Source organism: Ammospiza nelsoni, chromosome 6 (assembly GCF_027579445.1).
Source record: "Ammospiza nelsoni isolate bAmmNel1 chromosome 6, bAmmNel1.pri, whole genome shotgun sequence".
Lineage (NCBI taxonomy): Eukaryota > Metazoa > Chordata > Aves > Passeriformes > Passerellidae > Ammospiza > Ammospiza nelsoni.
The window spans coordinates 54,648,110-54,660,208 of record NC_080638.1 but is presented as its reverse complement, the minus strand read 5'-3'; the positions used below and the strand labels follow the sequence as shown (position 1 = coordinate 54,660,208).

The 12,099-nt window shown below is 44.4% G+C and overlaps 1 protein-coding gene across 21 annotated transcripts in view; it reads right to left on the bottom strand.

The window, feature by feature from the left end:
• The window catches only part of MARK3 (microtubule affinity regulating kinase 3), a 60,355-nt gene extending 50,029 nt beyond the window's left edge, over positions 1 to 10,326 (bottom strand). For 13 of the 21 annotated variants that reach the window (XM_059475023.1, XM_059475027.1, XM_059475024.1 and 10 more), the window contains exons 1-2: positions 9,657 to 10,326; positions 1,572 to 1,610 (exon numbers count right to left, since the gene is read on the bottom strand). In XM_059475023.1, coding sequence (XP_059331006.1) covers positions 1,572 to 1,610; positions 9,657 to 9,707 — 90 coding nt within the window. In that variant the 5' untranslated portion in view covers positions 9,708 to 10,326. The remainder of the gene's footprint in view (positions 1 to 1,571; positions 1,611 to 9,656) is intronic. The other 8 variants (XM_059475032.1, XM_059475037.1, XM_059475039.1 and 5 more) reach the window with 4 other exon arrangements.
• Between the last annotated feature and the right edge of the window lie 1,773 nt (positions 10,327 to 12,099).

Genomic DNA, 12,099 nt, shown 5'->3' with positions numbered 1-12,099 from the left:
GCCAAAATTGATCTGACTCATACCCTACTTCACATAAGCACTATCAGGAAAAGGAAAGGTTCTGTTATACTAACAAGCTCTATTCCACATAGCAAACCACACAGTAATTGTGTCTTGAGAGCTTCACTGTCCTGTTGTTGAGAAATGACTTCTTGCGTCCTATACTTTTTTCATGCTTCCTAGCTCTGCATTTAAAGGGCAGCATGAAAAGCTGTGAACTGATTTGGACTAGGGCTGATAAACTGAACACAATCTCCTTGCATGGAGGTTTGCATTTCCACTCCAACCCAGATTATTTCTTTTCAAGAATATGACCTTTTTCAGCTGTGGGTTTTAAGTATCAAGCTGTGTGTTCCTAAGCAGTTCAGTTCTCTCCAACTGATTTGCTCAAAGCCATGCTTCCCTCTATAGAAATCCAGCCATTTGCAACCATATCTAATTTGGACTATATTCCACTTCACATAAATAAATCTATCAGCAAGTCCTTCCTCTGTCAGTTACATTATTATACTGAACAGACAACAAGCTTTCTAAAAACCACAGAAAACAGATTGTCCATTTCAACATGGATTTTCTTTTGCATATGGAAATGAAGAGCATAAACTCAAAACTGAGCGAAAGTGTTTCTCCCAGCCTAGTCATTTTCAAGAAGCCATGATAGGCAGATGGAAAGATAAATGGTGTGGGCAAAAAACAAAATATAGGTGGTCCAAGAAAAGCTCAAATCATGCATTGGCTTGTACAGCATCTGGCTGTGCTCAAGTACTTCCCAGGGCAGTTTCCTCAGCAAACACGTTAACAGTGCCAATCTCAGCCCAAAGAAATGGCAATAGCATCTTCTGCTCCCCAAATTGAGATGAATGTCATTTATCTTTTCCCTCAAATCTTCAGATTTTGCCTTCCTCACTATACTGATCCTCCAAAACTCTCTTCAATTTCAGGCTTCTTTTCCAGGTCCACATTTATATGGTTTCAAGAAGATACAGGCTTTGTCTTAAAAACATAAAACTTAAAATCAGCATGTGCTCATTTCTAGTAAGTTTCCATATATTGTGGTAGGTGAGTTGTATTTCCTGGAGGTGTTTTCTGTGTAAGAATAACACTTGCTAATGAACTCACCAGGGCTAAGTGATTCCCAAAATATCTGTCTTCATGTAAAGCAAGACCATTACACTGTAGAGGGAAACTAAGGCAAGGAGATGAGGTACTTTGTGCAACTTCAGGTTTGCCAGTCACCACCTCTTTTAAAAGAAAAATTTCCTGAAATCCACTCATGACAATAAAGCACTTTTTTCCGTGTCTTGGCATGCACCAGATTGCATTTAAAAATCTTTTAAATACTTTAAATGTTTGTTTCTTTTTTGCACCATCCATTTTCAAGCTAACAGGACAACCTTTGTCATTAAAAAAAACCCCAAAACAAAACATTCTCCTCCTCCCCTCAGCCCCACCCTATTATTACTCAACCCAGAAGGAAATGAAGTAAAACATGTCCATTTGTGAGAGACCTTACTGCAAGGGAGGGACTGCACCCAAGACCAGCTACATTTGGAACACAACACAAAACCCACCTTTTCGCAAAAGCCTTCCCCCAATGATGAGCCGGCATCCTTTCATAGCCAGATAATGATTAGCATGAAGAGAAAGAAAAAAGAAAAGGAAAAAAAGTAAAAAGCAAATGAAGTATGAGGGTGTCAACAACTGAAATCTTTTTGGTAGATGTTAGTTTTATCCATCATCTGTATGGTTTCAGATATCTTAACATTCAGAGAATTAGAAACACACAGGGCAGGGGATGACTAGTATCAAAGTTCTTGAACTGCTAAAGAAGGTGCCAAAAGTTGAGGAAAAAACCTGAAAGAAACAGAATCTGATATGCATTCAAAGAGCTGGAAAACAGTAAGAAATCAGAATGTCCAAGACCTGCAAAAATCCATGTTTAATTACAGTAAATAGGAAACTCTTTCTGAAATGTAGGGAACAAATGGCATTTTTTAGAAGTATTTATTTAATTAAATAGTGAGAACTAGTGTATCATCAGCAAAAATAAACTAATAAAATTTAATCTTACTGAAGTCTCCAGGCATGTTTATTACCTTAGCTGTTACCTAACCTCTGCATGAAATACTACAAAGTGATATTACAGAATTTCTTGGAAATCTGTCAGACCAGTAACAATCATGACAGCCTCATTTCATTCAGCTTTTTTAATTGTAATAAGAAAAAACTGTACTTAAAGCCTATACCTTATAATAATAATGTAAGCATTTCAGGACATGAATTTCTGAGACACTAAATTGCTTCATTACCTTAACCTGGGCACACAATATACAAATAAATGGTAATTTCTGCCTGTGCACTTTCCATTAGCACTGTATTTACAGAAAAACAGGAAACGTACAATAGTTTGGTTTTTTTAAAATCTCGAAAATATTTTAAATCAAACATGCAAAGACAAAACATCACTGCAGCCCTTCCCAACAACGTGATGTATTTTATTTCCCATTCTCATTAACATGTTTAGGAAGACTCAGACCGCTGAGTACTACCAGTGGAAGGGCAAAAATGCAGCCCTAAGGATATGCACAGGGGTAGCATCTTACTGAGCACAGATATCCCTGAAACAGCACAGCAGGGCATCCTGCAACTGCTGACACAGGAATTCTGCTGGAAAGTCAAAACACAGACTTACCTTTCTGGCAGCCACCAAAGGGTGTCACAGCAAACACTCATCCACAATTGTTTATATACCAGTTACTGCTCTGGGATTCCCTAAATCATCATGTATTATAAGATATTATATTATTTTCCTAAATTATAAACAGGAATACATCAGGTGAAGATGCCCTTTACTTGTCCTGATTTTACTTCCCTCCTACCAGTGACCAAGGCACAAATCAGGATATGGAGTGAGGTGGGTTTTGTCAGATCCAGCATGCATATGTTGATGCTTGCATAACCAATTATTTGGTTGAACACATATAATTAAAAGGCAGTTTTTAGACTAGCTTGCTCCATAATCAATCTTAAAGGTAAACAGTCATGGCTTCCATCTCACAAAATTTTAAAGGGTCTGCTAAGAAGAAAAATGCTATCGACCTAAAGTGACACTGAAGCTATCAACCCATGAGGGCAGATTTATTCACTGATGTAGGCTACAGCCCAACCATTACGGACGTTGTGATAGAGAGGAACAACTGAAAGGGTCAGAATTCGTCAAGGGAGACAAGCAGACCTTCTAGAAATATAATATAGATGTTAAGGGAGAGAAAACACTAATTGGGATGCTTCCATTGTCAAAAGGGGAAGATTTCACTGTGCAGTCTCAGCCTGTCACAGTGTTCATTCATGTAATTGGTATGACATTCATGAAAACGAGTGGCTCTTTTAATTAGGTCAGATCTGTCAAACCACTGGATTAAAGGGGGAACCTGGAGAGTAAACAGCCTTTAGCACATGGAAGCTATACCTCTGACACACATTCCTAATTCCTCCACACCTCAGTGGGGAAGGCAAAAAAAAAAAAAAAACAGGAATAATGCTCAGGACACAGCTCCAAGTGAGCATAGCAATGGAACAGCCTACACTGGGCAGTGTGATGGAGGGGGACAGTAGGGACACAGGACACTTTCACCTGGCAGAGGGAACACTGCCACAAAAGCAACCCCTAATTCTGGCTACTGACCAGCAGTGGAATTGCAGTGGGAATTGCTAGTGACAAGTGCAGCAGTGCCCTGAAGACCAGAGTGGGGAAGTGCTGACAGCCAAGCACCAACATCCTCAGCAAAGGCAGGATGCTCCCCCCACAGACACACAGGGGCTCAAGAGTCCTCCCATGCAAAATCACTACAGCCTCTGAGATGGGTTTGGCAGTATTTGGTTCATGCTCTATACAGCATATGAAAGAGAGTGAATCTGTAATTCCATGATTAGCACTGAACAACAAAACAGTGAAGAAATCCTGCTTATATAATCAAAAAGATAAGTCTGGTGCCGGTTAGAAAAGCTCTTTAAAAGCTCTTTTGTTGCTTCACATTATCAAGATCTGACATTCATCATATCTTTCCAGCCAAAGTTCCTTTACTGCTGATTAAAATGGATATTTATTGACATCAGCCTGGGGAATAATAGCTAAAGAGCCAACCATATTCTATTCTTCATCAACAATACTGCCAACTAAGTTGTTTCCAGAATCATCACTGTCAGTAATTACATGCTAAACAAAAAAGAAAAAACCCAACCACCTCACAGCTGGTTTTCAAAAACCACATTGAGCTTGTAGATAGAAAGCTTTGCTTAGGCTTAAACCCTGCAGGAACAAATTTTATTTGAAAGTCAATTTCTGTTTATATGTATATATACACACATATTGAGCTCAGCAACTCGCTGCTTTATGGGGCAAGAATTCCTCCTAACCCAAGGAGGGTTAGGGCTTCTTCCTCATCACAGGTGTTCTCAGTATCTTTCAGGTTTATGTTTTAAGAGCAGTATGCACCTATTTATCGTATGTTCTAAAGAATTTTAGTGGCAGATGATCTCCACGCTAAGCAGAGCCAACCTTGATATGCCATGAGCCTAAAAAAAAGTGACCTCCATTTTTGATCTGGCTGACACCCATGAGGCAGCATTACTTGACTGAGGAGAAGAGGAAGTTGCAGACACATGCTACTTATATATCATATGAAATGGAGACTGGGAGAGACAAATGCCTCCACTCTTTGAATTCCTTTGACTTGAGTCACCTGAGACATGTTGTCAACAGGAACTGTCCGCTTACATCAACATGAATATATCTTTTGGCTAGAACTAAAATGGAGAATCAAGCAGGTAAGGATACCAGGTGTGTGGGTAACAAAAGCTAGGAAGAAGGCTGTGAAGTTCAGTGTACTAAATACTGTATTTACTCTCATTTTCTTTCAGCAATTCCAGTAGCTGTGTTCTGTTTTTCAGGCTGCTACTTCTAAGCCCACAATATAAGCCACATTTGGTGGTGCTAATGAATTAAGTCTTACTATGTAACATTTTCTGGAGTAAGGTCCTGCAACCTAGTTTTTCTGAGTTATTGAAAATATGTAAGAAAGGAAGAAAATAAGATTCTTTCCAGGAATAAAACATCCAAATAACACTGTTGTAAATATGTATCTGTTTGCAGTTGCAGCACAATTCAAGTTACCCTAGCCCTAGGGCGCTGTGCTATGACTGGCTTAATTCAAACCAAAACAAAACCACTAGGAAGCATTTCTAACCTTCCTCACCTGCACTGGGCATTCTGTTTACAGCCACAGCATGGGGATAACTCCACTTTTCTTAAGGGCTTCTACCAGTCGGATCAGAGCTGACCAGACTCATCTCAGAGCCCCGTGATAATCAGAGCTGGCACAAACCGCGGGTGGGAAGGGGCACCCGAGGCTGCTGCCCCCAGCAGCCTCCCATCACTGTGAGCCAAGTGATTAAACACCACAGCACAGGCTGCTCAGCACAGCTGAGAATTAAATGTCTCACTGCAAAAATGTGAAAATACTAGCACTTGATGACTCGCAGTGTCATGCAGCTCACCAGGTATTTTCTGAGGACACAGTACCAGGCCTATTGAGCATCAGCATTTTTTTCTGCTCTGGGGAATTTTGGCACTATAAAATACGTGCCAGGTGAATTCCTAAAATACTTTTTATTTCTAGTTATTTTGCCATCTTTTCCCAATTTAATTCAAACCAGAACATTTATTACAACTGGTGAAAAATATGGAATAGTGTAGATGGCCCTGTAGAAGAAAATCTGTCAGAAGTCTTGGCCACAGGAACGCTTCCCTCCTCAGTCCCTTCTTTAAAAACCCCACAGGATTTCATGCTACGGAAGAAAGCATTCAAATTACAGATCTATCTGTAATAGGAGAAGACTGATAAATAATATATAGAACAATGCAAGCTTGCATATTGTCTGCAAATGCTCTAATGCATTTCATAGTTAATTGGTAATAAACCAAGACATACTGCACTAACTTTCCCAGTAGCTCAAAATACATTTTTGTACCTAACTCTGCCTTTGCTAAATCTTTTTAAATAAAAGAAAAAAAATAAAAACCAAAAAGGGGTGGTACTACTGCTGCACAGAATCCTTTTGTGCAAGCACAGTTGCCATCATGCTGGCATTTTTCAATAGCAAATTTTTCACATTAGGCACAGTCATGGAGATAAGAGTATATTTTAGTCTTGCTTTCCCTCAAATTATTTAAATTTTTAATTCAGATTGGCCTGCAGAACCAACACATTCAAAAGAGTTACTCTTTCTTCCCCCCCAAAAAACACAGCTGTGCAACAAACACAGAGGTTTTAATTAAACTCTTTAATGCAAGATTATTCTTTTCTGTTTCATGCTGTTAAAAATGTAATCTTCCAACCTCCATACCACCTGTATTTCCTTGTTTCTATCTATAGTTTGCTATCATCTTCCCACTCTTTGAATATTTTTTTTAATGAATAGTTGTCCTACTCCTCACAATCTTGTTCCTTCTGCTCCTATTTCTTTGTCACTGGCTGTCCTCCATCCTGCCATATGCACATTCCTCTGTGACTCCTCTCATCTTTTGTTTTCCACCTTCTATCTTCCTTTTCCACTGTGTTGCCACACTCTATTCTCCTCCATCTTCTCTCCCTTCTCATCACTAGTAAAACAGGTTTACTCATTCTTCTGTCATCTAAAGTCCTTCTTCTGTGTCTATCCTGTCTCCCAGATTCGCACGAAGGAGGTCTCTGCTGCTTTCTTTCTCACATGCAGGACATATTTTTGCAAAAGACAGAGAAGATCTGATCCTGTCCTGCACTTCTGTCCCCTGAGCAGCCCCTGCTGCACAAGACATGGCCAGAGAGGAGCTGCTGTGTCTCTGCTCATGGCAGGCCACCAGCCAGCTTCCAACTGTCCAAGTGTGAAGTTCCTATGATCACAGATCATCTGGGATGCCTTTCCTCTCAAAACCAGGTGACTCGCAGCCAAATTCTTTAATCTCAAAGGCACCAAAGGCTTGGTAGCTCTGAGTAGCTTTTGGGGAAAGCCACTGTGACAGTCAGTATTTCCACTTCAGCATGTCTTGATAAGAAGCCTTAGGGAAAAAAAAATAAAAATCAAGTACTGGCAATTACACTTTTTTATTCAACAGGACCTGCCAACCACTAAACGTGGTTAAGTGCAAGCACAGACAATGATAATTTACACTCACTGTCATTCTGGAGGCTAACTTCATTTTCAAAACTGCAAGTATAGGCATGGATAAGCTGTGATCAGCACACTTCAACCAGATTCAACACCAGCCAAGACTTTGTCAGCAGTGGTAACCTTCCAAGCAGAGAGAAGGCATTAACAGGGTCCACAACCATGGCCCCAAAGGCTAGCTGAATACTTTGGCACCTCCTAAGCCTCTTCAAAGAGCCCTCTGAATATTAACTAATTAGACTTCTCTTATGTGAAAGAGAATGAATCAAGGTTCAATTTACCTGCCAACATAACACACCCAAATTTGGGGTAAAGAACAGTTAGCTGAAGAATCAAAATTATTGCATTTGGTATTAAAAAAAGAGATCTGGTGTTCTCAGCTGTAGGGGTAATTCAGATAGACTAAATGTCAGATTTAAATTTAGTTTTTAAGCAAGGCATAACAAAATACAGTTTGGTAAATTTCTAGACAGCTGATGGCCAAAACATCAGAGAGCTTCCAGAGGAATATGCATTGTACTGGGGAGGGCTTGGCTGACTGGATCTGGCGAGTGCTTGCATTAATCACTCCCTGTCAATATCACTGCCTACAGGTATTTCTGTGGACACCAGCACAGAATACAGCAGCTTAAAAATATGCCTCATTCTAAACTTAAGGCAATTTTTCTGCAAGCAAGACAATCCATGTATGTCAGATTATGAAGATAACTAAACAGAAGTGTTAGACCAATATTTTGAAGTGAGAATAAGGTGCCTTAAGTGGAAGACATGTAAAAACCTAACTTCAAGTGCTAGAAAACACAGCTTGTGAATAATTATGTTTCCTCAAGCACACATTAAGTCTTTCCACTGTTAAGTTATCCACAGTAGAGTTTGAATTAATTGGGGAATCTGATCTGAACAATTTCTGAAATGATTTACTATGTGGCCTCCATACATTCACATGGAGCTTGAAAAGTCCAGTCAGGTTTGGTATAGACCAAATTCATCCAAATAAACTCTGCACAGTATTTTGTAGATTATGTTTCAACTTCAACTCTCCCCATGGCATAGGAAGGGCTGCATAATATTTTAATTATTTTCTTCCACAAGACAGGAAGCTCATTGAGATTTTACAACCAAATATGCTTAGTTGGCTTTTTGCTCAATACAGCCCTTAGCCTGCAGGTTGCATGTAGTCCTAAAGCAAATAAAGATCACAGAAGTTAGAAGTGCCTATTATGTCAATAAAATCTAAATCCCTGGTAATGCAGTAATTGTTCCATGCAGCATGTTTTCTAACGCTTTGTCTGGTCTTGTTTTAAACAATGGGGCTACCATCACTTTTCTCAGACTATTTATGGTCTGGAACAATCCAACAGTTTTTCCTGATCTTTAACCAAAGTTTCCACCTTTTATGCCAGTCCAAAACATAAGAAACCCTCACAAAAAAAAAAAAAAAAAAGCAAAAAAAAAAAAAGCCTCTTCAGTCAAGCTTAGCATCTATCTTGATGCATAAAGAATATCAGATAGCCTTCACAAAAAGCTGAATACAAAGTTCACCTATCAACTCATTTTAGACCACAGTGAGTGACAACTCCCTTCTGTTTATCATTCGGGGACATGTCAGAGCCTATGCAGAAAAATGGTCAGACAGGATACACCAGGATCAAGTAAGTTTTAACTCAGGAGAAACACAGTTTCTATCTGCAGAAAGGGAGTCTCCTACCGAGCTTCGTTTGTTGCTATATGCTCATGTGGTAGGTAGGACTAGCTTATTTTTTTGTTCTTTCTTCCTTTAGCAGACGACCTTTGCGACTGACTTAATATTGTAAATAAAGTGTCAATTCTCAAACCTTGGCTTTGTCAAGGTAAAAAAAAAAACAAAAACGAGGGGGTATTCGGTGTGAAGGGAACAGGCTCCCTTGCGCAAAGGGTAATTCCAATAAAGAAACCCTTTTAATGTCATCTGAACAGGTGACTAGCCTCCCAGCGTCATTACCATCGAGAACCCTGCAAATTAAGCAGGGAAGAGGCCTATTATCTAGGTCACCTAGCCCACCCCTAACCAAGCTGAATTATTCCCATCTGTTTACCAGAGGTTTATTCGGGTGCTTTGGCAGTAAGTTGGCATATCAGGAGAAGGCAGCAGCCCCCCAGCGCTCCCCACCCCGATCCCCGTTACCGACACGACCAACCCGATCCTCACACCACCCTGCGACACTCAAATAGAACCAGGGGGAATTAAAGAGGGGACACCGGCTTTGGGAGGGGGGAGGGATGCCCGCAAACGCCACGGATCCGGCGAACCGTGCTGTGAACGGGTTAAAAAAACAATCAATTCAGCATAAATCGGCAATTTGGGCAGCGTACGGGCGGCTGCTGACAGCGCCCCGCGGGGCGATGCCCGCGCGGCGCGGGCCGGGCGCGGTGCGGTGGCGCGGCGGGTCCCCCGCGGCCGCGGTACTCACGTTCTCGGTGTCGCGCTCGTTCACCGTGGGCAATGGAGTCCGAGTGGACATTTTCCCTCACTCGGGCGGCCGCGGCGGCGGCGCGCACAGACACACACACGGGCCCCGGGCTGCGCGTCTGCTCCGAGATGGTGGTCGCAGGGAGCCACCATGAAGGACGAGGTGCCTGGCGGGGGGCGGCGTCGCGTCGGTGCCCCCCCACTAGATCCTCCTCGGGGAGCGGAGCGGCCTCGCCCCCTCCGAGTCCTTCGGGCTCATCCTACAGCCGGGGTCCGCAGGGGTCAGCAGCGGGCAGGGGGCCGCCTCATCCAGCGGGGAGGGGATGGAGCCGAGGGAAGGGATGGAGCCGGAGAAAGGGAGGCGGCGAGGGAGCGGCTCCGGGGGGGAGGGGGTGAGCGCAGGGCGGGCGGGAGGAGGCGGCGGCGGGACGCCGCGCAGCCCGGCTTTTCTCCGCTGCCGCCGGGGCACGGCTAGCGCAGGCCCGCCGCCCGGGGGGCTGCCCTCTCCTTCCCCCGCCGCGGCCCCGCTTCACCGCGCCGCCGCTCGCATCGCGGCCCGCCCTAGGCTCCGAGAAGGCCGGCGCCCCGCGGGCTGCGGACGCTCGGTGGGTGCCCGCCCGCCGCTCCCTCCCTCCGTGCCTGCCCCCCGCCCGCCCCGCCGCCGCTCCCCGACGAGGCAAGATGGCCGCGCTGCTCCTCCGCGCCAGCCCAGCGCCGACATGAACCGGAAGGTCCCGCCCCCCGCCCGGCGTGTGCGGGGGCCTCGGGGCCGGGACCGGCCCTGCCCTCCGTGCCGGCCCCGCTGGCCTCGGGGATCGGACCCTGCCCTCTCGGGACCGGCCCTGCCCTCCGTGCCGGCCCCGCTGGCCTCGGGGATCGGCCCCTGCCCTCCGGGGATCGGAGCAGCCCCGGGGGGCACGGCTTGGGGCGGGTTCGCTTTTGTGAGTCTCCACCTGGAGCACTGCATACAGTTCTGGTGTCCCCAATACAAGGAGGGCATGGAGCAAGTCTAGAGGGGAACTTGAAGTTGTTAAGGGGTCTGGAGCATTTCCCTACAAAGATGGAGAAGGTTGGGGCTGTTCCGCCTGGAGAAGACAAGGTGGTGTGGGCACCTCAGCAACCTTCCAGTGTCTGAGAGGGTCTGCAGGGAAGCTAGAGAGGGACGCTCCATGAGCAGCTGTGGTGATAGGACAAACAGTAATGGATACAGATTGAAAGATGGGAAAATTAGATTAGATATTAGCAAGAAATTTTTTACCGTGGGGGTGGTGAGGAACCAGAACAGGTGAAACTGTAGATGCCCCATCCCTGCACGTGTTGAAGCCCAGCCTGGACAGTGCTTTGGGGAACCTGGTCTGGTGGGAGATGTCCCTGCCCACGGAAGGGGGTTGGCACTGGGCTCTTCGAACCCCTTAAAAGCCTCTGATTCTGATTCTGTAAAGAGGCCCTCAGGGAGCTGTGGCTCCCCTGCCATGGGAAGAGATGTGGGGTGGGGAGCTCAGGTTTTGGGGAGCCCCGTGGGGCAGAGGGGATGGTGCACAGAGTGGCTGGAGAAATGGCACATCTCCCTACAGAGCCAGCCCTTGGCTGGGGAAGGGGACAGACCCCACTCCCCGCTCACAGCCAGGGAAGGGACACAGACAAGTGTAGTCCGGGAGTGGTCATCCATGTTCAGGGCTCTGTCCTTGGGCCATCTGCCAAAGCATGTCCTTCCTTTCCTTGGGCTTTCCCAGCCCAGAGGATGGTGTGTGTTACAGAAGGGAGCTCACACCTGGCGGGGGTCTGAGGCTGCTGCTGGCAGATCTCACCTGTGCCATCAGACACCCATACAGTGTTACAGCACTGTGTTTTCATACCAGCTTGATGCTTGGCTCATTTGTTTAGGGAGGGTGGAAGCCTGAGCTATCAAAACATTCTTTGTGTATCCAGTAGTTACTCTGCATAGTCCTTTTCAAGTCTATAAAGAAGATCTTGGTATCGTCATGAGTAGATCAAATTATGAATGAAAAACAAGAAAGAGAAATAACTTCTGTATATTCAGCATGTAGATGGTTTAAAACCAAACCTATTTCTGTTTGGTTTTGTCCTTTTTTTTAACAGAAAAAATATGAACCTCTGTAGAAAAAAAATGTTGGGTCTGGTGGGATTTGTAGAGACTTGGCATATCTGTGGATCTGGCAGCCTAGCAGTAACATTTTGTCTTTCTAAAGTGGAAAGATTAGACTAGACTTCTAAACTTTATGGCTCTCATAAATATTTGCCAGCTCAGCCCTGAAATCCATCCTATGATGTAGATGATATTTCCCTTGCTTTTAGAGACATGAACAAGGAAAGATGGCCTTTGAATGCCCCCCAATAATGTTGTATGTCTGTTACTTCATCATCAGGACTACAAAATGCTCCACAATGTCTGACCTGCAGATTTTCCTTCCAACCTCTCATTA